At 39.8% G+C, this 26,420-nt stretch overlaps 4 protein-coding genes across 6 annotated transcripts; 1 reads left to right on the top strand and 3 right to left on the bottom strand.

Moving 5' to 3' along the window:
* Positions 1–1,041: 1,041 nt before the first annotated feature.
* Positions 1,042–4,296, bottom strand: RB195_003321 (uncharacterized protein; the record flags this gene model as incomplete). The annotated part of the gene is made up of 5 exons (XM_013435703.2): positions 1,042–1,275; positions 1,890–1,958; positions 2,444–2,584; positions 3,993–4,070; positions 4,186–4,296. 5 exons carry the CDS (start codon positions 4,294–4,296, stop codon positions 1,042–1,044), a joined length of 633 nt encoding a protein of 210 aa, XP_013291157.2.
* Positions 4,297–6,310: 2,014 nt separating this feature from the next.
* Positions 6,311–13,780, bottom strand: RB195_003320 (uncharacterized protein; the record flags this gene model as incomplete). 3 transcript variants are annotated; one of them, XM_064200922.1, is made up of 18 exons in its annotated part: positions 6,311–6,411; positions 8,864–8,942; positions 9,048–9,176; positions 9,417–9,512; positions 9,609–9,708; positions 10,114–10,246; positions 10,990–11,131; positions 11,234–11,349; positions 11,531–11,654; positions 11,796–11,911; positions 12,171–12,267; positions 12,329–12,436; positions 12,532–12,659; positions 12,746–12,817; positions 13,247–13,346; positions 13,413–13,541; positions 13,608–13,704; positions 13,776–13,780. In XM_064200922.1, 18 exons carry the CDS (start codon positions 13,778–13,780, stop codon positions 6,311–6,313), a joined length of 1,872 nt encoding a protein of 623 aa, XP_064056801.1. The 3 variants fall into 3 exon arrangements, with proteins under 3 accessions (XP_064056801.1, XP_064056802.1, XP_064056803.1); XM_064200921.1 differs by having other exon boundaries at positions 11,234–11,343; XM_064200920.1 differs by lacking the exon at positions 13,776–13,780 and having other exon boundaries at positions 11,234–11,343; positions 13,608–13,703.
* Positions 13,781–14,365: 585 nt separating this feature from the next.
* On the top strand, positions 14,366–14,752 carry RB195_003319 (uncharacterized protein; the record flags this gene model as incomplete). Its single annotated transcript, XM_064200919.1, has 1 exon — positions 14,366–14,752. One exon carries the CDS (start codon positions 14,366–14,368, stop codon positions 14,750–14,752), a length of 387 nt encoding a protein of 128 aa, XP_064056800.1.
* Positions 14,753–19,297: 4,545 nt separating this feature from the next.
* RB195_003318 (uncharacterized protein) lies at positions 19,298–20,556 on the bottom strand (the record flags this gene model as incomplete). The annotated part of the gene is made up of 3 exons (XM_013435699.2): positions 19,298–19,381; positions 19,445–19,594; positions 20,521–20,556. 3 exons carry the CDS (start codon positions 20,554–20,556, stop codon positions 19,298–19,300), a joined length of 270 nt encoding a protein of 89 aa, XP_013291153.2.
* Positions 20,557–26,420: the final 5,864 nt, after the last annotated feature.

The following is a 26,420-nucleotide window of genomic DNA, read 5'->3' as shown; positions in this document are numbered from 1 at the left end:
TCAACGAAGAGTTCGACTGGAGCGCGCCAGCCTTGTGCACGCGCGCATCTTCCGGGCCGTTTTTTACGGCAATTAGGAAGAAATGGACGGAATCATCCTCCTCTTCATAATCTACTATACCTTATAAGAGTACTCCATCTGAAATCTGCACAACCTCAGATTCGTGATGCCTTTAATAGGTCTCGTTCTCTTGAGAAATTTAACATTTTTAAATATTTTCTAGGTGTGATAGTATCCTACAAAATAATGATGATATATAACTGGAACTAGAAATGTTATAACTTTGTGTTGTGTTTTGATTTGCGAAAGCTAATTCTTCGGCGGGGATCCGCGCCTTTTCGTCATCTGTCGAAGACTTAGCTATTCTACCGTAGAATGATGTTGATGATTGTGATTTTTTTTTTCTTTCTGGAGCAAGAATTGTTAGGATGAACTCTCTTTGACGTATGTCTGAATCTAACCTCTCCTATCAAGGTTTTCAAAAACCTTTTGACGGTGACTCAGTGGCCACCGGTACGCCGTGTTTAACGTTCCCGTTAATGTAAAGCTTTTCATCTTTATTGATTAATTTCCTGACACACAGGCAAACAAATGAATACATACACTTCAAGTATTCGAGTAACAACCACAGCCTCTGTATCCCAGTAAGAACAGTATATATCACCCCAAATACATAGAGGTATAAATCTGCAGCAGTATATCGTGGCTCATCTGAGAAAATGAACGCGAAAAAGAAAAAAAAAGAGAAGTGAACATAGAAGTCATAAATATCATTATAGGAAATTCTTGCTAAAAAAAAAAGGAAAGCGATACCGCTAGTAATGTTTCAAATTTTCTCACCTCCTAAGCTCCGCATAGATGAGATCAGTTCATATTCATGGTTAAGGTGGCTACGAAAACTACCCAGACGCCAGAAGGTAGTAAGGAATCATTGTAATTTCCAGCTGGTCCACAAACTACTGATCCCATTGCCTTCTTTTTTATGGATCTCTAATCTTGAAACATTGTCATATGAACATAGTAACTGTCTCTACAGATATATCAACTAATCTGTTTCCGAGTATATTTAAGAATGTATAGATGCTCTATGCCGCATCGACGCTCCATCGCTACGCTTCCTACGAGATCAGGACAAGCCGTCAGCAATTCAGGGATGTTGTTCGAGTGCAGTGCGACCAAGTAGAATACACCTTTCCCGGACAAAAGCTTGGAAACTCGAGGTAGTAGGCGATCTACCGCTCCACGTCCATTTGGTCCACCAGCCCAACATCGTTCCTAAAAGCGAAAAAGACACTCAGAGTCGAAAGAGAAGCCCCACTCTCGTTCCAGCCAGCGCCGGTTTTTGCAGCTTTCTGCGAGTGCGCTGCTTTACAATCCGCTAGACGCAAAACGACCAATGCAAATATCTGATATCTCCTTACAGAATCCTTGTCTTTTGTTTAAGTTCCAGCTTTAAAGAACTTTATTTTCTTAACTATCTGTTTTATACAGATATAGTCGGATCAAAACGACATGGAGCATGGTGCACTTGCAAAGTGGGTCTGCTCTAAGCAGGAGCGCGGTGGAGACAGCGGTTGGAATCGAGATAGGACCATCGTGAACTACAGCGATGGACCGCTTCGAGCGCAACCGCTTACGCAAATGCACCACGTTTCACATCATTTTGAACCTACTAATGTATTGCGTGCAACAAACTATTGCTTTTGCTGCGACCGACCTTAGCTTTTCTGTTTTACTTAACAATAGTTTTAGTCAGTTCTTACGTTGGATGAAGGAGAAGAACGGTAACCATGTGTAGTAATATTTGTATCCAAAACTCATGAAATCATCCGCGACGAGAAAGACGTAGTAATTCAAAACCAAAAAAAACCTGTTGGGATAAGACTTACCAGGTCATTCTTAGGATCGGCATCAGTAGGTACATAGGGAGGGTTGAACAGAAGAATATCGACTTTATTCTGAAAGGGAAATTGTGCATAGTAATTGAATAATTAGAGAGCTATGCGTGAACCAGTAATCTCTTCAAAATCTACATCCATTCCTATAATTAATCTAATTTTGGCATCTACTGCATAGCAGAACTTTCTGTAGCTGGAGTAGTGTACATTTTACGACTTTTCATGACAAACGGCGTGCATTTCAGTCCACAATTGATGTTTAACTATGAATCGAGCAAAAACTGGGACTCATAGTTCTCCAAAAATCTACAATCCAAAACTTCTAACCTTGCAACAAAAAAAAACGGTAACGAAAACGAAAAACGGTGGTAGAGTGAATGAAAGAAGGTGGACAAAAGGAAAACTCGTTTAGATATGCTCGCAAACGATCCCACTAAAATCTCCACCAATGATCCAAACTCATTCCAAATCAAAACCCTTCCAAATTCCATTGTTAATAGGAAAAATTTACACTTGAATTCTGAAAAGATAAAGAGAAAATTGACCTCCAGATGATTTAATCCATTGTCAAGATCAGTCCTCACCACCTCAATCTTCACACCATTCAATTTTCCCGTCTCCACAGTGCAGTGAAGAGCATGTGGATTGTAATCAGTTGCTAATGATGTCACATTCCCACCCAGTGCCTGAAATTTATATAATAATCAAAGATGAACTCAAGGCATGGGACGAAGTGCTTACTGAAACGTTGCCAAGAACCTTTAGAGCTTAAAACTTCCTACTTATAAAAGAACTGGGTGGTACCTCGAACTGCCGAATTCATTTGTAAATGCACCACGTTCAAAGAAGATTTTTCACCAAAAGCTTGCTTGAAAGGTAATCCTCGATTTAAAAAATCTATGGCCTGCGAAAAACATAGGTTAGTTTGAGTGTTGAACACGTGGAGAAGGTGCACATCGTTAAGAACCCACAACTCCTGCGACAACTTATCCTTAGGGGAAATGATTGTTAAAAATGATAGGTAATTGCGCAGTGCAGCAGTTAACAACAGCAAACCATTACGCTGCTAATACTTTGTGCCCTACTCATATCACCGATCCAGCTCGCTTATATGGTATTTTTTTTCGTTTTCAGGGTGCAAAGTTAGTCAAGCTTGGTCTCAGCTTCAAGAAAACTCGCTGCATTCTTTTACAGTTGTTCTCAAGTTTAACAAAGTGTAACTAGTTATCCCAGCAATAACTGAAGATGTTGAATCTTTAATACCGTTAGAACGCGCCCATTGTGCTCACTCCAATTCCATAAGCAGCCTATCCATTAAGTTTTACTTGCGATAAGCCGGTAAGGAGACCTCACTGATCTTCAGCCGCTCATATGTGGATGCGACACGTTCACAAGGGTGGCGCGTATCAGCCTACCCTGTAAGAGCAAATACCGTTTTTTTGTAGGGCGATTAGGGGGACTGAGCGCTGCCACGCCCAGTTTACATGTAATTTACGCACTGAACTCTATATTTTCCATGAGGTCTACACACTACGTCAATTTCGTGATGCGCTGCCTCTAACGGCGCATACTACCGGCTTACATCACAGTGCTTGATATAACGCATATCACTGTCATGTGGTCAGGGTGTGCAACCACTTCTTACTACCACCTTAGAAAACGGGCAACAAACGGATAATTACTGTAGCGGACAGATGGGGTGCCTTTGCAAAAAGCACACTTGGAAATATCTTCGGCAACGGTTGTGAAAGAAATAGCAGCAAAAAAACGCAATGCTTGATGTGTAGTGTAATCACTAGTGTGATCGCAAACATAAACGATCATGCAGCCTGAAACCGGATCTTCCTTTCGATCATTCATGAGTATTTTTGTCCTTATTAACGACTTATTTATTAACGACGTTTTGCACAAATAACTGATAAGATCTGTTTTGATTGGATTTCGTCTTCAAGCGCGGTATCTTATAATGTTTGGGCAAAGTGCATTGCGGGAAAGCTTTTTTTGAGCAAGGGGCCTAACAAAATATGCAGAAAAAATGAATATTCATAATTACAGCAGATAGATTACGGTTTCCAGGAGGTAAACTAACCTCACCTGATTAACAAATGTTGATACTACGCCGGAACCGCAGCCGATCTCCAAAACAATTTTCGGCGATAGCACCCGCAGTTTCTATAAATAAACAACAAAAAATCCTATTCTCTGCTAACTCTTCGGAATTCTTTGTTGGAAAACAAAAAAAAAAGAGAAAGAAGAAGAGAAAAAACTGTTCAAATTTAATTCCTACCTGAATATCCTTCTCAATAGCGTCTAGAAGAAGAAAAGTGTCCTCAGCGGGTTCGTAGACAGACTGTTGTTGAGCAGCATTTAATTTATATATTGGTGTCGGAAGTGACATTACATAAAATTGAGAAGATTTACCTGAGAATGTAGTTCTATTTCATCTACACTGTATACATACACATCTTTATCTTTACAGAAACATTTTCAGTAGCCTTCTACGGTCGTCACCAATTTTGAATGGGGATTTTTTTATTGGAGAACTTTTTTTAACTACAAATCGACAGCCAATATTGATACCGCTTTTCAATCAGAATAAGCAAATCAGCAGGACTGGCGTGTCATGAACCTCGAAATGTTTCAGCTAACACCCAGAATAAAAACAAAAGGAAAAAGGAACAAAAAAGGTTAGTTGGCGGAAGAAAAAAAACGAAAGATAGGGAGAAAAAAAAACGAAAGAAGAAGAAAAAAGAAAAATCCATACTTTCCGGCATTCCTAGTCAAGTCTTGAAGGATGTGTACCGAAACTGTTCCATTACGAAGTAAGTTTGCACAAAACAGTTAGTTAAGATTTGCCAGGAACATGGGGATTTGAAAAGGTCACACACTTCTTTCTGTCTATGCTCTCCTTGTCGGAATTTAGAAACGCTCTTCGAAACTAGTAAGAAGAAATTGTTGCGCGCACCTTTTTTTCTATTCATACCTACTTTCCTGAGACGATTATATTTGTGAGAATAACGAAATCTCGTCCTCACTAACACACCTCCATCATCTTCGCTGCATTTCGCATCTCCACTCTTTCGCTACTTAAGAGCTCGGAAAGATACATCCCCGCAATCATATTTTAGTACAACTTTCCAAAAGTTTCGTAGATAGATAAAAGTCATCTCAAAGTGTTTTTAGTTGAGTCTCATAAATTATTTTGTTCTTATTTTGCTACGCTTCACGTTTCTGCTTTAATTACAGTAATATGCACCACGAGAACAGACAAAGATACTCATAAAAGGCACGGAGACAAAATAACAGTTTTTAGAATAAAATGTTCTCAAAGAAATAAAAAAAAACTACGCTGCAAAAAAGAGCGCAGAGGAGATGACGTCAACATGTATGGATACGCTGGCGGATGCGCAAATTTTGAAATCTAATAAACTAGGGTGCGATTTTGAAATCTAATAAACTGAGGTGCAAAAACATGGCGATTCTCAAAGGAAAAAAATAATAGGACACCAAGAAAGAGAAATAAGTCTTTCCGGTAAAAAAAAAACTTCCTCATCAATGACTTGACAAAGAGTAAAAGTCGGCCACTGCCTCGTCAAAATCAACAGCCGACACCCATCGTCGTACTAGCGCACCCTAGAGGGAATATCAAGCGATTTGACCCAGTGCGCTTCATGCCAACGACAAACATCCGACTTTTGAACTCCGCCCTCTTAACGACTTTTTCGGCCATTTTGTGATGAGCATGCTATGGAGTCTAACAAATACTGAATAACGCATTTGTTCAAGCGTGTACCAACAACAAAAACTAATCTCAAATCTTTATGTTAAATTTCGTACATATTGCATATACAAGCCGAGAACAGAGTGGATCCTCACAAGAAACTTTTTTCAACAATTGCAATTTTGAACGACAAATACGCTTTAGAAGCAATATCGACACATTGATACGAGAACTGCCAGAAGTCATATTCAACAAATGGATCGACTATTATAGAAGCGAGCTGCCATACGAAAACAGCAGAATTCGCGGACAGAAGGCAATGAAGTATGCAAGAGCGAAAATAAATAATTTAAATTTTACACTCACAAAGCACAATTTGTATGTATATACCAGTAAGCAGCCACCACAATTGTCGGAAACAGTTCGTTCAGTACTATTTCATATCACAGAGAACAGAACGACGACGATATAGAAGAAAAGCATGGACATTTGGTTAAAACTACAACGAACTCTAACAGAGGAGCACAACACCATCGCTGTATTGAACAATTTCACACGAAAAATCCCTAGAAAAAACAGTGAATCTCAAAGAAAACTGAAATCACAATCAAAAACAATATTAAGTGCAACGGCGGTGGAAGCGATCTTTTCTACAAAGTTACAGCACTACAAAAAATACTAATTTGCAGTGCTATGATAGAAATAGTTCATCAATTGCTTCAGAGACCACCTCTTCAGCAACTCTTTCGACAGGACCTGTAGATGATGGAGGAAAGACGGAGTTCATCACCACTAGAAAAAAAAAGTTTTTTTAAAAGAATTTAAAGATCTCTCATCTAAGAAAAAAGAAAGCAAAGCAGTCGTAGTGCAAAAATATGCTGAGTCAGTTTTTTTTTTTAAATTTCTGAGTTGCGCTCTCGACTGCACACCTTCAAAGATTGTCGATTTGTTATTTTGACTAGCAACGGCAAAGAAAAGACTGATGCGTGGAAAACTGTTCCAAAAACACAACTTGCTTCTAAGAGCATATATAAAACCAAAACATACAACTCGGAAATCCCCTGAGGAGTAGTATTGAGTAAAATGCCCAGCAACCAGTGATTATGCAAACTTCAGATTTCAGAGGCAGCGATTCATGAAATTTCCGATGTTTTGTTTCGATCTCATGCAAACAACATAGAGTTCGAGGCGTAGATTATGAGTATGAGCGTGGTCATGCTCAATTTCCCCTAGTCGTCCTGAAAAACGGCGTGGAAATCGGGCAAAGTTCCTATGATGTACTATGGACGCGCCACCTTTGCACACGCGCCGCGCCCACGAGAGAACAGTTGCAGGTCAGTGGGGTATCCTTAGCACTCTATTCAAGCAAAACCAACTAATAGATGGTGAGGTATGTGTTGTTCAAGGGGGTGGAGCGTAACGCACTTCGTACGAACTAAGCCCGTTTTCCAAGCCATTTTTCAGGACGATAACGGAAAAGTGACCGTGGCCACGCTCATACTCGTCATCTACACCGCTGAGTCTATATTATCCACAAGCAGTCCAAGCAACGAAAACTTCATGATATGTTGCCTTTAACTGGATAAAAGACATTTTCCCTGATGTTCCGTGATGGTTTTTCTATTGAAAAGAAAATAAAGTAAAATGTAGTCAAATTTTCGGAAAGTACTTGGTATAGTGGAAATTAATTGGAATAATTTGTATATTACAAATTCATAAAGTTCGATCTCGACAATACAATCAAAGCAAGCCTGAATGATCACAAAGATCAGTTGAGGATGGGAGTGGCAAACAACAGCCGCAGTGCCCATGGTGCAAAAACAGTAAACGAGAAGATAGCAGAATCGGAAGCATGAAACTTTTTTTCGGCTCAAGCCTTAGAACCCAATAACACTGGGAATTAAATGTGCGCCCACGAATCAATGTCATGCGATTTCTCTGAGTGATCACTTGAATTTAACGCAGCCTTGACTCTTCAAGCAGTGAAAAAGTACACATTTAACTAAGACGGGTACGGAAAATAAGCGAAACACTGCAGGCTAAGAAACATGAAAGAACTAAGGTAACAATATCCCGAGCATTTCAGAATCAGTCAAGGTATCTTGAAGTTCGCAGGCATTTCCAATAATTAGTTCAAGTATTTCAATCCTGACAAAAATTGCTCAAGAACGTATACCCTGAAGTCAGCTATATCTATAGTAGAAAGGAAATCGCCGACAGCATATTTGAAATCAGAAAAAGCGATTATCATTTTGGTTTAGGGGCGGGTCTAGCACAGTCAGAATAAGGTTCCACTGTCTGCATGATCGATCGGAGGTTCGAATCCACCCTAGTGTTCACCATCCCTCCGAGGTCGATAAATTGGACCTGTTTGGGAGAATAAAAACACTGAACTGACAAATCGGCTAGCTCCTGCAATTCACTGTATAGGCCACTTACAAGTTCGTAGGCCTCAAACAATTCTGAATTGAAGTGAACGTGGTGACACACCATTGATTAACGCCAGACACTTTAACCTTTATCCACTTTATTGAAGTGTAATCACATGTCCGTCTACTTAAAGGCAGATTTTCAAAACTAACAAAGGTCAACTGCAATATTGCAAAAGATTGCAATACTATATCTCATTGCATATTTGCAGACCTTTCCGCGAATGAGAAAAAAGTGGAAAGCATCAAAGTGCATCTTGCATCGTACTAGCTCATCTTGATTTGAGACTATCTTTGAATGTGGATGATATGTGAAGAAGGCAGAGATAAAGCGATGACAATGCAATGAGTGTGACCCTCATATTATTATGAACCTTTTTTTTTACTTTACGAGAATATTTCAGAATAGACTACAATTAAAAGGTGTACAGAAACATTTTATTTACACTGCAGGTCCAGCTTTGTACTGTGGTTGAAACAATGCTCGGACAGTATAACCAGGAAAAGCTAGGAGAAAAAATGTCTGCCATTCTCAAAAAATATAACCTTCTGTGCTACCAGTTTTGGTGAACCACGCCGTGAAGTAGCGCGATCGTTTGTTTTCACATAAGCCAGCGTAAAAACAGTTCAGAGGCAAAGAAGTAGCTCCAGCACTCGAGGATAAGAAATAAACTCCGGAATGAAAGAAAAAGCGCATAGGAAGAATACCACCATGTTTATGATTTATTTATTTGTTTATGGTTACAAGAGCATTGGATGAATTATTTCAAGTAATACCAAGGTTTCAAATGAAAATGTACACAGTAACAACTAACCCGATGTTTCTCCAGTAACTACCACTTCCGCGTCTGAGCTGGTGGATGATCCTCCAACAGCACTGTGCGATGACGGATCCTGAGTAAAAGAAAAGTACGCAGCATGAAACACAAAGAATATAAACTTCTTCCAATCCCCATATTTAGAAAAATCCATCAATCCATCATCAGACAAAAAAAAAACCTCCTGTGCTTGAGGAGGTGACTCTTCAGATCCAGCGCGGGATCGGTCCTCGGCAGTGTTAGTATCAGGAGCAACAGTTCGGGTATGAATGGAGACAGTCACTTGTTGGACGTCGAGCGGCCCAGCTGGCTTAAGAAAAGAGTGGAATATACTGTCTAGGGAAGAGAAAAAAATTTCCTTATTGAGAACTAAGCGCAACTAAACACACATTAACGAGGGAATAACTTTAAAGTTGTGAATTCTGCCCTCAAAATTTCTGCTCGCAAAAAGATGAACAATTGCGAAACAAGGAAAAATAACGATTCAATGTTACGATTGGTCCCAATTCTTCGAGAACCAAGAAAATCCATGAACTTTAGTAAAGCGTACCGGAGCTGTGTTGATTTCAGTTAGGATACGTTGCAGACGATCCTGATAAAGAATCAGAGGCATCTCGTAGTGGTGGAAGAAGAAAATCATAGAATGCTTAAAACAAAGATATGGATATTGGCAGAAAATGCGTTAAATGCTAATTTTAGAAGAATACAGAGAACGATTTCCATATTAAAGAAAAAAACCAACGATAATGAACGCCGTTGATGTTATTAGAGCCATCCCACCGTACTGCCCACCAAATCTGTACTGATACGCATAGAAGAAGAACTGATATAGGTAGAAGAACCTAAAAATAACGAGGATCCCAGGTGAACATCATAAAAAAACTAAGACAAGCAAATTGTAGCTTAATCTTATGAAACAAGTAACAATGCTGAAGGCAGTTATTCGAAAAGGAACTTAGGTGAAGAATAATAACAACTTCAAATTTAAAGGCTTAGATCCGAGTTAGTTGGTGATTCGATTTCTCGAAATGATTTTTTTTTGTTCTTACAAACATGGAAATAATGTATTTAAAAAAAGACTCTATAGAAGTAGGTTCACGTCGAGAACTAAGTCAATTGAATTCCACAAAAGAATTCCTACAGTATGGAATTCAACAGCGAAGAAAAATTCAATTGTCAAAAAAAAAAACGAAAATGAAATGCTCAACAAAAGTCTACAAAAGAATCCATATTTTTGTATTCTTTACCTCAACCAGAATCGTTTGCTGACATGGGAATGGCAACAAATAGCGTCGTACTGGTCAGCTATCCATACTATAAGAATCACGTAGAATGCCGTTGTAGTGTCAGCAAAGACTTCAGACATTATCGCTTCCATTCCTGAGCAGAGAGCAAAGTAAATTATTTGGCTAGATCAACGCACAACAACTGAGCAGAAAACGAAGAGCGGCTTAGTTACACCTTTAAAAAGGATAGAGAAAAGATTGTACGACGTTGATCATTCCCTATGCAGCTACGCGTACGCGTTCAATCTCAATTCAGAATCGCTCGAGATTCGCGACCCCGGGTACAACTTAAAGGCATCACCCCACGAATCTGAGCTGGTGCAGATTTCAGGTGGAGTATTCGTATACGGGATGGGAGACTACGGAGAGGGGGGTGATTCCGTCCATTTCTTCCTAATTCCCGTAAAAACGGGCCGGGAGATATGGCTTCAGACGTTTTGGCGCACTATTTTGTACAGAGAGTTCGACTGGAGAGCGCCAGCGTTGTGCACGCGCGCATCTTTCGAATCATCTTTATACGAATACTCCACCTGAAATCTGCACCACCTCAGATTTGGGATGATGCCTTTAAAGAAAGGACTCGCTTGGTCAGTGGTTGTATGAAGCATGAAGGGTTTTTGTCCTCCGCGAAAACTCAGGTACCAATTTATCAACCCTGAGGGATGAAAGGTTTAGTTGGCTCTATGGCGGTTTCCAACAATCGACCGCACAGTGGCAAACGAACCTCTTACAGACCTCCCTACATATTTTCTACACTACACATTTTAACGGAAACATGTGTTTCTACGAAAAGAATAATGCAATAGAAGTCGTATAAAAAATCTTCGCAAAACTTACCAACTAAAGCAAGAATAACAGTTAGTAGAGGAGCGGCAGGGAAAACTAACGGCTGATTTAGTTCGAACATGTGTAACAGATCAACAATAAAAAGAAAAATCTGATGGTGTGAGAACCGGAGGAGCATTGAAATAGCAAACGTCTGAAAAAGAATAGTTAACAAACAAAAACAACATCAAAATAATCTAGTATGGAGTTTCAATGTAAAAATGTATTTATAAGATCTTGCATGGAGCCAACTCACAAAGATCAACATTACAATGGCTGCCGTGACGTAGCTGCTTTTAGACATCATAAAAGAAACGAAATGAAAGTGTTCATTCGTAGATAAGTCATGAAGGTAACCAAGTCCAGCTGAATCTGAGCAGCGGATTAGAAAAAGGTAACAAAAGTTTCTAATTCACGTGAAAGAATAAAAATCCAGAAAAAAAATGTTGGGAGTAGAGAAGAGCTGGTTATACGAAATATGGAAAACAGGGAGGAGTTGGCGAAGCTACTTATGAAATGAAAAAAAAAACAAGGAAATAATGAGTCCACGTACCATCATCGCTGGAGTTTTGTGCGAGAGCGCGTAGACTCGCCATGACAACGTCTTCAAATCCAACAACTGCACGCATTACACGTCGAGAAAATGCATCACCAAAGCACTCAGAATCAGCGTCAACCTAAATTATGAACGAGTATTGATAATACCAACATAACACAAAAACTTGGCAGGAACTTATAAATTATTAGGAACTGAGCTTAAAGAAAAGAGCCCGAAGGAACCTAGACCGGTAAAAAAAAAACAACTATGCATAACTTACTCTCGCCCACAAAGTTGTGATATTGTGTTTGTGTCGGAAAGAGACAGGGAGACGCAAAATCCCGTAGAGCAGAGAGTATTCTACTCGATATTCATAGCGATACGCATCTTCAGGCTCTAGAAATTGTTTTTACTGGAAACGTCACATCAGCAAGAAAACTAGGAGCAGTTGGTTCATTATGTTAGAACTAGCGGAAATCTATGTGAATATACAGAACCGATTTCATCTTCGCAAATACATATACGGGAAAAAATGAAAGATTCGAAGAAATTAAAAAGCACCAGAAAAAATCGAGTGAGAAAAAAAGAAAACTGGGATCCATTCTTAAAGTCGTTCTTATTCTTAGACCAATTCAACTGCATTTACTAGACTCACTGAATCTTTGTCGGAAATGTTCACTAAATGCTGTTTCGGCATCTGTTTCTTGTTCGAAAACGGTACTAGAATAGTCCCCACTTTCCTCGTATTCTTCCTGAAGCCAGAATATCTCTAGTAGAATTAACAAAACAAACAAAAATATAGAGTCAGCTTACATAAGGGCCATAATCTGACGATTGATCGTTGTTCAATAGCAGTTCGGTTGGAACGCGTAGAAAATAGCTTAGAAGCCCAGATTCTCGAGGCGGTTCACGCTCTTCACGCTGAAGATGCTGACTTTGCAATGGAACTGTTAGGGCACAGAAACAAAAACGCAACCGAATTGTCATATCCCAAAAGAAAAATAGCAAATGAAGACCTTCTGCTGAACTGGTTTCCCAACGTGTCGAGGCTTGGACGCCCTCAATTCGGCGGGCATAGCTTGAGGACCATACAGTAAAACATCCATTGGATTGAAAATACAGCTCATTTGCCTCCGCTCATTTTCTTTAAAAGGACAACATTTTGATGAGGAGCTGCATCAATCTCAGAGAGATTTTTTTTCAACAAACAAGGTGCATGAAAATACTCACTGTACCAGTTGATCCAGTTTTCCTTATACTCTAACATACGAAGATTGTGCACCACTTCGAGCCGAACAACGCCTAGAAAGAAAGATGTTGAACGTAACTGTGTAAGAACTACTGCTTTTTAAACTTCTATTCTTTGTGATTCAAATTGCAAGTCTGTGACATTCCTATTTCCTGGCGAAGAAATGTTGGCCAACCATTTTGAGAAGGATAAACTATAAGAAAAGTGATGCTTTCAGATAAGATACGAATCCCTCAACATTATCGTCCTGAGAGATCTTGTCTTTTCATTGAATGGATTGTGTAACTGAAGTAAATCGCAAAACATTCAATTTCATTAAAGTCATACGACAGATTTTGTCTGCATCCCAACAAAAAAGAGGAACTGTGACTTAAACCACAGCTCTCTCTCCATACCAATCATGTTACATTATGTAGCAGTATCAAAAAAGGTCATCCTAATTCGGGTGGTCTAAAAATGTAAAAAAAGAGACTGGAAATCACCATCTCTAGGCCATGAGTCCTTTATATGATCAAGGCAAGTGGTTGATGAACGAGTGAACATCAGATGGACGAACAAAAGAGTGAACAATAAAGAAAGCGCCTGCAAAACATCGGTTCGATGAAAAGAAAATTCATAGATAATCTTTAGAAAAAAAAAGTAACTTACAATTAGGAGCGAAACAAATTCAATGACTCTCCGCCAAAACATGCTCACATGTGCGCTATAACTTAATGCGACCTTTACCAGCATTGCATGGAACAAACGATCACGTACAACCCCAAACTGGGTATTGTTCTGAAAGAAAAAAGGACAAATTCTCTCAAAAAGAAAAGGAAGCTATGTGACATCTGGAAAACCTACCTGGCCTTGAGCTCTTGCATCTCCGTTGCGGTTTTGTTGCTGATTGGGTGCTGGCACGTCAACATCAACATTTATTTCGATAGGGCGTTCAGCCATTCTGGTAGATATAAATAAGATCGAAACAAGGTGATATTCCTATTGCTCTGAGCAATGAGGAATGGCACTCACGTCATATCAGAAAACTGTTGTTCAGAGATCTGCAAGAATCGTTATGCAAAAAAAGTCATATTGTGGAAATCAGAAGAAACACAGAAAGAAACACAACATAGAGTAAGACAGGCACTAGCAATAATGTACTCAACTTTAATGAATCATAAAACACCCCATCTGAAAAATATAAAACATATAGGAGTGACAAAACAGATATATCCAAACATTCAACCGGATCCACACACACGTGGTGAGCGATCCAGATCCTGTCGTTGCCTTATTTGTTTATAGTGTAATGCACCCACTACTCAGTATGTGTTGCAATAGACGTATAATCGGGTCAATACGACATGAAACACGAGTGTAGTTGCGGTGCATTTGCGTACGCGCTCGAAATGGAAGTATAGTAGGGTCAAAACGACATGAAACACGTACGCAATTGCGTACGCGGCTTCTTTCGAGGCGTTTCGGTGGAACGTAGTGGCTAAAAGCGTGGTGAAATCTTTGCTGGCACCACCCATCGCTGCAGTTGGCGACGGGCCCACCTCGGTTCCAACTGCTGTTTTTCCACAGCGTTTTCCACAGCGCCGTTTCGAGCGCGTACGCAAATGCACATCAACTACACTCGTGTTTCATGTCGTATTGACCCGACTATAGCATTTGGAACCAAGTTGGGACCGTCGCAAACCACAGCGATAGGTGATGGGTGCCAGCAAGGATATCACCACGCTCCTAGCCACTACGCTCCACCGAAGCGCCTCAAAGGAAGCCGCGTGCGCAATTGCGTACATGCTTCATGTCGTTTTGACCCTACTGTAAATTACGGGCTAGGATTTGAGGGTCTTATTTGCATGGATGAAGAGAGTGAATATTGCCATCCCATCAATCCTTATGGGCAACAACATCCTGAATTTACCGATATAACGACACCCCAAGATCTAGGAGAGCAAATTATCCAATTTGATATTGTTAGCTATATAGAAATTGGCATATGAACACTTTTACAATCTGACTCTGCTTCAGAAGAAGACCTCTCAGTAGGGGCACAACTCGTTTCATCTTTATTATGGCATTTATAGCCGGTTGGAGGCAGCGTAGCTGGCGAGTCTGACTGCTATCTGCTCGCGGTGGCCCTGCTTGTATCTAATTGCAGTCAAACATTTGAATAAACGCTGCCGGCAAGTACGAGCTATATCATTTGCACTGTTATACTGCGGAAGTTGCCCAGATACTGCAAAAAGGTGCTATCGTCCAGCACATCACTAAGGCCCGACCCAAGTAGGATACAGTCGGGTCAAAACCACTTGACGTTCGGTGCAGTTGCGTAAGCGGCTGCGCTCGAAGCGGTGCGGTTAGGATCGAGAGGGGACCCTTGTTAGTGCCACTCACCGATGCAATTCGCGATGGCACCACCTCGACCTAAACCGCTACGTTTCACCGCACCGCTCTTTACGCAACCGCTTATGCAGCTGCACTGAGCTTCATGTCGTTTTGACCCATCTTTGACGAAAATCCATTTCGTGACGCTGAACTGCCGGACATTGTCGAACTGAAGGAACTCGGATCGCTTGGTGTCGATAAACAGTTCAGGAAAGACATCAAGTCTCGCTAGCTATGGAACAGTAATGAATGGATGGATTCTGTGCGAGTTGTAGATCTAGAAGGATCACACCGTATCCTCCTTTCTACAACCCCACCTCAGAGGTTGGACAAAGCTATGTTAGATGGAACATACAAGGAATCTGACGTGATGAGGGAATCCGCGAGAAAACCTGCACATGGGATTGTAGATAACGAGATCCCGAGTGGTCCCGGATATTTTTCTCTAAGCGTCGCAGAAAAAAACAACGCGTTCCATACCGTTTTTTTTACGAGGATTTTAGTTGCAAGCCGATACGGATGGTCGTAGAGATGTATTCCCACCAGCGTATTCAGCTGAAACCAATGAATAAGCTACTGACTGGACCGAAACGTGTACATAGAGGAGTGTCCTAACTGTACACGTAAGAATTGAAGTGGTTCCCACGCCGTCCTTTAAGACGGTCAGGAAGAGATGAGCGGAACTATCCCGGATCCCGCAACGTCGTCCCTAGCTTTTCCTTCGGGTCTCCAAAACACGTCAGATTCGCGATGTGCTTTCTTCAAGAAACGGTACGCCTCGACGAAGATGCGGGTAACCGCGCAAAACGAACGATAACACCAGCCTGCCGATTAACTCAAGTAAATAAGCGTGGCCGGGGCCAAAACTTGAAGCTCGGAGCACGTTTGTAAAAGCGGACGAGTTTCCAGCAGCGCGGTGGAGCCGACGATCAATGCGGAACTCTTGCTAGCATTACTGAAACTGCAGCGATGAGTGAGTGCATATCCGGTTCGAGCGCAGCCGGTCACACAACTACACCAAGCTTCAGGTCGTTTTGACCCGACTGTACCGCAAGATGCGCAGTTATAGTAGAGTCAAAATGATATGAAGCCACGTTGCAGTTGCGTAAGCAGTGCGCTCGAGACGGTGCGGTGGAGCACAGCTTTTACGATCGAGTGAGGACCCCTAACACTACCGTTCATTGCTGCGGTTCGCGATGGTCCCATCTCGATTCCAACCGCTATCTCCGAGCGCTCGCTTCGAGTCGCTTCGAGCGCAACCGCTCACGCAGCTGCACCGTGCTTCATGGGGTGCGTATTGTTAGGTACCCGCAGCCGATTATCTGCAGCCAGATAAGTGCGTGCAGAAGAGGCTGTCGGTAGGCCAGAGCAGGCATATCTTGGGCTACCTGTGATCACTAAGCCACGCCCATCCATCACCACATCACTGAGGTCATGAGCAATCTCTGTATTGCAATTACGTGATAGAGTTGCCTTCTACGAAGGTTCAAGGAACAAAAAGGCAACAACGTAGCAACGTAGTAAAATTTAAAAGGTGTAGAACCAAGAACCTGGTTTTTGAAAGATGTAGATGTGTAATTGAAAAAAGTGTATGGAAGATATGGATGTATATTTGTATTTATACCGACTATTAAATCCATGTAAGACACTGCGGTAGTTTGTGAAATTTCGATTTTTTTTTTTGCTTTACGCAAATAAAACGTACAATTATATCCTATTTTTGGTATCTCGTGTGCAGTCGTTCGATATATGTTTATACGTAAACAATCGATACTCCATGAGGAGGCAATAGCAGAGATAGCCAGCCCCTGCGAGGCATGCTTCGCACCTCATTAGACGATGAGAGTCGCTGATGAAGGATGTGATGGGCGGGGCATGAGGCGAACGCAGCGCAATTAACGATCGCCGTTGCCAGTCGTTTTCCCTAATGATCGGCTGTCGCGGGTACCTAACGACCGTCCCCCTGTTTCATGTCGTTTTAACACGACTATAACAAGTGTTCTCAAGTGCAAAAAAAAAATGATTTCTCAAGAAATGGCTTCTATGGTCAGTCTTTTCTGTTCTTAAGCCCTTCATAGGACCCATTATGATCTTTCTCTCTGTGTTTGCTGCATTTAATGTTACAAAGCCGTAGAGATGCAACATTTTCCGACACCAGAAGCGTCACTTACCGGTGTTTAAAGGTATCACCCCACGAATCTGAGGTGGTACGGATTTCAGGGGGAGTATTCGCATACGGAGTCGTAGACTATGGAGAGAAAGGTGATTCCGTCCATTTCTTCCTAATTGCCGTAAAAAAACTTCCCGGAAGAAACGGCTTCAAGCGTTCCGCCGCGCTATTTTCTACAACGGGTTCGACTGGAGCGCGCCGCCTTGTGCACGCACCACGTCTTCCGGACCGTTTTTTGCGGCAATTAGGAAGAAATGGACGGAATTACTCCCTCTCCATAATCTACTATCTCGTATAAGAATACTCCACCTAAAATCTGCACCACCTCAGATTCGTGGGGTGATGCCTTTAAGCATTTATAAAATGATGATGAGTTGAAGTAATGACGTCATGGTTCTCATGAGAAGCATGAGTTTTTCTTCTCTTTCTCCTCAACAATTAACGGAAAATAATGTGTTAACATAAAATGACGTGGATATCATCATCGCACTGATAAAGATACGGTTCCATATCAGATCATATAAACTGTTAGCTACCGTTTAAGCAGCCATTCGTATTCGTGTTTCTAATTTCTGAAAAAAAGGATGATGCCAACCTGATGAGGCAAACGTGCGGTAGAAATAGACATGGAATGGAGTACGTAGAGATAAAATACAGCAGCTTTAACGGCCATAAAATGGTTTACAACGTTTCGTTTACTTCTCGACAAAGTGACTTGGAGTGACTGCGCGGTACTCTACCGTGACGCACCAAATCGGCGCGGTGGGACAGATCCTAAGAAGTTCTATCGTTTTCTGGCGCCGGTGCACCAATTCGACGAAGTGGGACCTGTTTAAGGCATTTTGCCGTTTTCTGGCGTTGGCACTCCAATTCGACGCCGGGGCCTCGTCCCACTCCTTCCCATGTTGTGGCTTTCTGACGCCGCACCAAATTGACGCTTCTGAAGCCGCCTTAATGCTTTTTTGACATATACGCACGTACACATATTCGTGCATACGTATATACATGCATACACGCATACATACACACATCAATCAAGTCTTCCATTCTCCGAAATCGATAGATCGGTGCCGTATTCGATTGGAAAAATACGGACACCTGCTTCATACATCAGTGCTACGGTTGGAACAAAGAGACTTAAAGGCAGCATACCACGAATCTGAGGTGGTCAATCTGCTCATCTCTCCCTCCATCACTGCAAACAGCCTCCTCCAGAATGCTGTTTTGTACGACGCCATCTACTGCAACGTTCCACTCTTTGCCCCGCCTCCGCCATGCGATTCATCGAAAATCAATTCGCACCTCCCCGATAGGCAGTAAGACAGAACAGCTTTCAAGGGCCGGCTGCTTGCAGTGATTCGGGAGAGATGAGCGGAACCACCCCCTCCCCCCCCCCCCGCTGGCTGCGGTCGAAGCAGCGTGGTAGAACGAGCGATACAGATCGAGGTGGTAGTGTCGCTAGCTTCATTTGGACTGCAGTGATGAGTTCTATGTGGGGGGGGGTTTTTCCGCCCAAAAAACTACACCTTTTTTTTGGGGTTTTTTCCCCCCCTATTACCCCCCGAGGCTGCAGGCGGCACCAAAGGATTGATCAATCCCAAAAGTCTGATGGTATGCGCTGTTATCCATTATTCGTAGAAAATTCAAGAAAAATTCAAGAATATGTCTAGGGCGTTAATAGACGTAACTTTCTAATCCAATTTTATTAGTTATTCATGAATATTCCACATTTCAACAAGAATATCTCATTGGCATTCAGTTAAAAAACAATATCAAGTAGTTCCTTGTAGACCGCTATCCGTTAAATCCTGCGCATCAGCTCTACTACCTTGTAATTTTGTATATTAACTCTTTATTCGCTGGTCAATGATCGATTCTCTTAGCAGTTGAACTTAAGTGGAACTCTTTCCTGACGAAAAAAAAACCCTTTTATACACTAAAACAACTACATACTCTGAAAGTCAACGCTTGCAAAGAAACCAGTAACGATCTACATCGATTGATTGCTGTTGATGTATTCTGCAATGTCGCCTAACGTTTGAAAATTTTCCAAGGCAGTAGCGTCAGTCTCAATCTGAAAATATCCACACTTCTTAAAATGTTTACGCTTCCGGGAAAAAGATCTTAGTGCACTTACCCCAAAGTGATACGTGAGCGCTCCAGACATCATTTCCAGAAAGTAACCTCTGTCCACATTGATGTCTGCATTAAGGTCGAAGGTCATGTTGATATCTTCAAAACTTTTCGCCGTGAAGAATGTGGTGATCCGTCTTAATTTATCCTCAACCTGAGGAAAAAAATCTAATTGATTTTATTTCTCCAATTGATTTTATTTCCTCTCAAGTCATCTTTTTCAATATAACGATTAAAAATTCAAAGTTTGTATTGCTTCCCAAAATTAGGTTTAGTGCTTTTTGCTTAATGTTAAAATTGTGGTTTTGTAAATGGTATTTCGATGGAATAATGAACTTGGTGGAGTTTTTCGATGCTAATAAACGTTACTCAGAGTTCTATTCAGTTTCTGGAGCAGTGTACATGTAGGTACAGTAGCCACAGTAATTCTTCGTCAGAAAAAAAAACGCGAATCCGCCATTAAGAAAAATTCTTTATATCATTACATGTTGTCATTAGTCTACTTTTGATGACAAGATCCGTTTATCTTGCTTAATCTAAACTTTAAAAAGGTTTTAAACCAAAAACATTTATTTTTTTTAAAATAACTAACAGGTAAAAATTACGAGACCAAACTCTAAAATAATTGCGAATTGAGGATATATGACATTTAGCGCGGAAAAAAAAATACAATAAGCATAAAGTTATAAATGAATATAGTTTTAAATATTCGTAAAGTAAACGTTTTCATAGACATTTTGATACCTCATTCATATGTTTAGTGGAGAGTTCTAAGATTTTCAGGAATTGGCAGATGTAGTACATTTTAAGTTGATTAAAAGACATTTGCTTTCTAAGTTACAAAAAAAAATTTGGTGGTGCAGAATTTTATCAGAGAACCGTTTCTTTTCGGCTGTATTCCAATTTTTAAGACTTTTTCCGATTTTTTTTTTCTGATTTCTTAGCAAGAAGCATCAGATTATGAGAGAACAAAGTTCACGATTTCTACCCTGTTGTACTACAGTCACATGTACACCTACAGTACTATTGTAAAAACTAACAAATCGATTAAAATATAGACAAAAGATGCGTTGAACTGACCGTCGTTTCAGTGAGTTCCGCTTGAAGCATGCTCATTCTAAAAAAAATCAGCTAAAAAAACACAGTATGGCAGATATTCTATCAATCCCAGAAACAGGAACTGATATCCTCCTCATTTTTTTTCCTCAAAGCTAAAACAATTTCTGTTCTCATGTTTCTCCAGCAAACAATCAATAAACTCATCTCAGTTCACGAAATACCGAAAGCATAGAAGAAAAGTCCAAGTATTCGAGTGAAAACGAGTAAAACCAACGAATAGAGTTTGTTAATTATAAGGGCACAGTGCGCTATCAGAAGTATATGAAACGCAACATAGAATTTTCCGGGGTCGTTGAACGATGTTACAACGTGGAACTAGTTTCGTGTACGCTAAAAATCGTACATGTTGTCACTTTTCCGTTTCACTTTTCAAGAAGTACAGTTTTACATACGAGAAGAGAAGCAGCACATGACCCGCGATCAGATAAAGAACCACTAGACCCTCTTGATTTTGATAGATCTAGATCTTTAGATTTTGATAGGTTTCTATTTTATGCTTGGAGAAAAATTTTTTCAGATTGACAGGATTCTTGCCCGCCACTAGAAAAATTAGATTTATATAGGTGAATCAGTGTCGTGGACTTTTCTTCGCCGGAAATTCCCAGTTCTTTTTGTTTTCCAATGGAAATACATCTAAGTGCAGTATTCACACAGTTAAACAATTAATTTACAAAATAGAAGAATTTTGTTCACACACGTTCACATAAAAGTGGTCCCAGTGGTTACATTTTCATGACAGGGAAAAAAATCGTGTAATGGCCTTTTATTGTTCTTATACTCTTTTTTTTGGCTCTCGCTCTCGTACCCTCTAGTTAACTTTGCTTTTTCTGAGGTAAGATTGAAAAAAATTGGAGAAGACACAGAGCTAAAGGCTGTAGATTTTTTGAAGGAAAGTTTAGAAGTAACGAGAATAAATGTTAAAATGTTGGAAGCGGATTAATTTGAAAATTCTATCGCTTTAAAAATTCACTAGACGGATGTATTCGATGTGGCGACTATTGGAAAAAAATTGGATTTTTCTATCCGTATGAGGTAGCTGCTGTCGAAATTGTAGTTTTCTCTCTCACAAAATTTCCTGGAAACTCTGAGGTTGTTTCTTCACCGAACAATCGATTCGAATTGTTTTAGAAGGACAAATTGGACAAAGTGCAGTTGGTGGTGGTTTTATCGGATACGCTTACCCGTTTCACTTCAATTCACAATCGATTGTGGTATAGGAAATAGGTGTGTGTGTGTGTGTGTGTGTGTGTGTGTGTGTGTGTGTGTGTGTGTGTGTGTGTGTGTGTGTGTGTGTGTGTGTGTGTGTGTGTGTGTGTGTGTGTGTGTGTGTGTGTGTCGCCTATAAAGTAACTTTCAAGGTGTCACAATCACCAAATGGATATAATGCATCTTATTGATTTAAGGTATTGATAATACTATAATTCTGCGAATGAAGGGAGTACCAAGTGACGATCTTATTTTTTATTCCCTTTAACACTTCTTATACTCTTTTTTTTAGCTCTCGTAACCTTTAGTTATCTTTGCTTTTTTCAACGTAATATTGAAAAAATTGGAAGAAGACACTAAGTTAAAGACTGTAGACTTTTTGAAAGATAGAATAAAAACTGGAAATAACGGAAAAAAATGTTGTAATGTTTTTTTTTTCAAGTGATAAAATATTTTCATTTAACGCTAAGGCCAATAATTAGAAACAGATTTTTATTTAGAAAGATCCATCTCTCGTGAAGATGAGAACTGTTAACTTCAAAAATTTCCTTAGCATTTTTTCATGATTTCAGTAATTCGCTTCGATTATTATTGTAACTACTTATTATATTGTTCATTTTCCTAAGCTATCTAATATATTGTTTATATTTATATGTAATAATATGTGTTATTATGTTCTAGTTATTATTTATTTATTGCTGTTTTAGGGATAATTATAGCTTAATAAAGTTTAGTGTCTAATAAAGCAAGGGAATATGTTGGAAGCGTTAAATTTGCACAAAACTGTGGAGTTTTTTTTCTTTTTGTTCACTCCTTTATTGCAGTAACAACACTGGGATCTGAAATTTTCTAGAAAGAGATAATTGAGTCAAAAGAATGAGCAAAGCCATGTTATTCTCAGTCGTGGAGAGTGCGATGTATCCATGATGTGTTATCTGCCATTTGGTTCAGATCAAAGGATGTCCAAGCGACTCCGGATTTTACAAATAATCTACTAGTTCACGAATAACTGGAATCAAACAGTAGTCTTTTACAACAACGGAAACAAAAATCGCTTGTGGTTTCAAAGTTTCTGACTTTCTGAGACCCCAAAAGCTCATTCACTTTTTTTTGTGGATTCTTTTTTCAAGTGCGCTATTTTAATCTTTTTCCACGATACCGTAAGCCCGTAAGACTCATAGATTCGAGGTAGTTAGGTTAGTATAGAAATTGGTAGAGACTGAAAGAACAAAGAATACGAGGTTGAAAATAAATGGTTTGTAAAAATTCGTGAAATATTCATTGTTTAGCTTAGCTTGAGGATCTAACTGAATTGTTTTTTTTTCAGAAAAAAACCGTGAATATGATTTCATTGATATTCCTTGCTCCTCACTTTCACCGAATTCATCTCTCTATGGTTCCTCATATGTTTCCAAGATAACTTCAATGAAGAAAGAGAAAAAAAAAAACGTTTTTTTTTTCAAAAACTCACACGGTTCTCAACAACAGTGATGGTTCCTTTCTGAAGAAGTTGCCGCAAGGAACCACAGTAAATATAATTTAAAACAATGAGGAAACGCTCCAGATGTGTGGACGGCACGTTGAGAGCACCATTCTTATGAGGGAATTTTTAATTTGATCGATTGATTGGCTTTTTGATTTAATCGAGAAGAAATCAACCTGATAATTAAAAAATAAAATATTAAAGTATATTAAAATAACCAGTCTTTTCATGGTTGCTACCTGTTACAAGGGAATGGGGATTTCTTCCAGCCTTCAGAATTGGATCAGCTTGGATTGATCTGATCTAATTGGTCGGATCAGATCAGTTCAACCTGGTTCCATCGCAGGGTTTCGAGAAATTGCGTTTGAACTTCCCGCTCAATGCGTATTCGTTATAAACTCCATTCCTGGAGTTGTTTTCCAGTGCTAACCAGCACCTTATCGGTTATCATTGATGAAATGAGTCAACTTTTTTTATTTTATTTTATTTTTTTATAGCCGCTAGTAATCAACGATCCGTTCATGAACTCAGATTTTTACAATTATTTGGTTATTTACTTACTTACTTAGATACTTAAATGGCCCGTCTTCACTGGACGTGCGGGCCCCAGCATCTCTTCCACTCGTTTCGTTCCCTCGCCGTTGTCATCCAAGATGTTCTCAAGTTTCGTGAGTGACGTTGACGAGGTCCTTGAGCCGTATCCAGCTGAGCTCTCAGCTTATTTACTAATTAATTTAGTTCATTTATTTTATTACGCAACCACTGCGTCTTTGACAAATCACTTATATTAGTAATGGATAGCTGAAATATCAGCGAATTTTAAAAGTTCGATATCTTTAAAAAAAACGTTCGAGAGCATTTTCGATTCCCGGTTTTTCCCCAAAAACAAATAGATTTCAAGACGTAGTTTGCAAGAAATAACGGGGTATCTCGTGCAGGTCAGAAATCAGGTGGAGAACTTGATGGTCTTGAACAGAACGGAACTGGGAACTCCAAACCGATCAGTGTACCCGATGGAACCACTCCGAATACCAGTTCGAATTAAAGAATAAAAGCGTTCTTCCTGGATATGTAGGGTGTTTCGCGTTCTTTTCTTTGTTATAGTAATGTGAATGAATGCCTCTAACATCTAATAACCACTTGTTCATATTTTGTTCTTTTCAGCTCTTAGATACCTACATAACTTGACTTCCTAAGCATGGGTCTGTTTGAGTACTCAATAACTTGGGCGGAAACGAACACGGAACTGATCCCTGCTGATTTACTTCTTCCCCAGTTTCATACTCTGACACGATGAAGAAATTCGAAAACTGAGCGAAGAGCGTTTATTCTTTTTTTACTTCTCACTATTTGTATACTAAATTTGTTCCGTATTTGTGCTTCTCACATCCTTTCCAGACGTAATAAATAAATAAACAAATAAACGCTTACGAAGCATATTGCGGTCTCTGTTCACTACCCGGAAAAAGCCAGCATCAGGAATTTTCTCATCAACTGCATAGTTTTCTTCACTGCCAACACTTAATCATAAACAATTCCAGGATGAGTGAAATCATTCAGCTTAATTACCGCTGAACTTTCACTAATGTTACGTGGTAGGATGTTAACGAGAACTTTTCGGTTACCGATGCGTGCGGTTCATTCAACCATGAAATGATTTAATTTCAGAACTGAAATGAAACTGAGAACGCGAGGAACTTCGTAACGGTTTTGACGCTGAATAGCGGAAACATTTTACATTCATAGAACGGTTTGATTGTATCATTTCGATTCGTGATAGATTTCGATCAAAGCTCAGAATCCGGCGTTCGAGCTCTAATTAAGATCAAAACCTGATTGATCGGTGATTTGGTAACACCGATATATCTCTATCGGTGCGATTATGTGGTTCACGTCGTTTTCATTGCGAAAATATCATTCTTTAATAACTGTTAAGGAAAACCCATGCTTTGAGTAATTCTCTCAATTTGTGGCTGATATTCGTATATTGGTATCCTCCACAACGATTGAGCGATTCATATTGGCGTGGAGGTGACTCTCGGAGTCGAACTGCAATGAACAGCTGAGGTACATCCCCAGGGCAGAGAAGAAGCCCAAGCTGAGAAGGGTTTCGACACATCCGACATTCCGACTTCTCGAAATCGGAACTGTAGCCGAAATTCAACTGCCAAAATTCCCCACCGCCTTAGCAAAATGTCGCAGGGTGGTTCCCTGATCCATATAGGTTGGGCGACGACTTATACATTCATATCACGTATGTATATTTTATATCTCGTATATATTATTTTATATTTTACTTACCCCAATTTATTATCAATTACTTCATCCTCATTCGCTAACTGGCATCACCAAATGAAAAAAAAGAGAAAACAACATCGTAAACTGGATAATTTGATTTGAGAGAATTCCTCCTAAGCTTACCTTGACCAACTTTTTTTTAATTTGTAACGGAAAATTAACGCGTTAGTCAGGATGAAGCATAAATTAAAAGTAGTTCTCGGAAAATGAAGACACAAGATCTATCGACTTTTAAACCAGATACGAAAAAAGTCCGGATTTACAGTAATAATACGTAAAGTAATACGAAAAACAAACCAGAAATACAGAAAAATTATGTTTGATTACTATTAGAACAAAGTTCCCTCCTACAAAAATACGAATCGAATGATGGATCTGAGGACCGTAACGAGGTTTGGAATTAATTTTCAATTTCATAATTAATTGGGGGGGGGGGGGGGTTTGTTTTTTTTTTTTTTTTTTCCCTCGCGGGGGGTTTGAAACCCCCCCCCACACCAAAACAAACCTTTTTTTCTTCGGGTTTGTTTTTTTTTTTTAGAAATTTTTGTGGGGGGGAAAAAAAAATTTTTTTTTTTTTCTGCCCCCCCCCAATTTTTTTTATATACCACCCCCCTTTCAAAAACCCAAAAATTTTAAATTTTAATAAAAAGGGTTTGGGGCTCCCCCTTGGTTTTTTTACCCAGTGACTTTATCCTTTATCCTTTTTAATTAATTTCTTTAGCATATGATGTAGTAGTTCGAATGAGAATGCTTCCGTATCAAGAAAAGGTATTGAGACATGAATGACTTTATCACAATCGAGACCACTGACACATATAAATGGCGCGCGAGCGATCGTTCCGACTGACTTCTAAGTAACATCTTCCGCCATCTC

This window comes from Necator americanus, chromosome IV (assembly GCF_031761385.1).
Source record: "Necator americanus strain Aroian chromosome IV, whole genome shotgun sequence".
Classification (NCBI taxonomy): domain Eukaryota; kingdom Metazoa; phylum Nematoda; class Chromadorea; order Rhabditida; family Ancylostomatidae; genus Necator; species Necator americanus.
The sequence above is the reverse complement of the archived record's forward strand: the minus strand, read 5'-3'. Positions and strand labels throughout refer to the sequence as shown.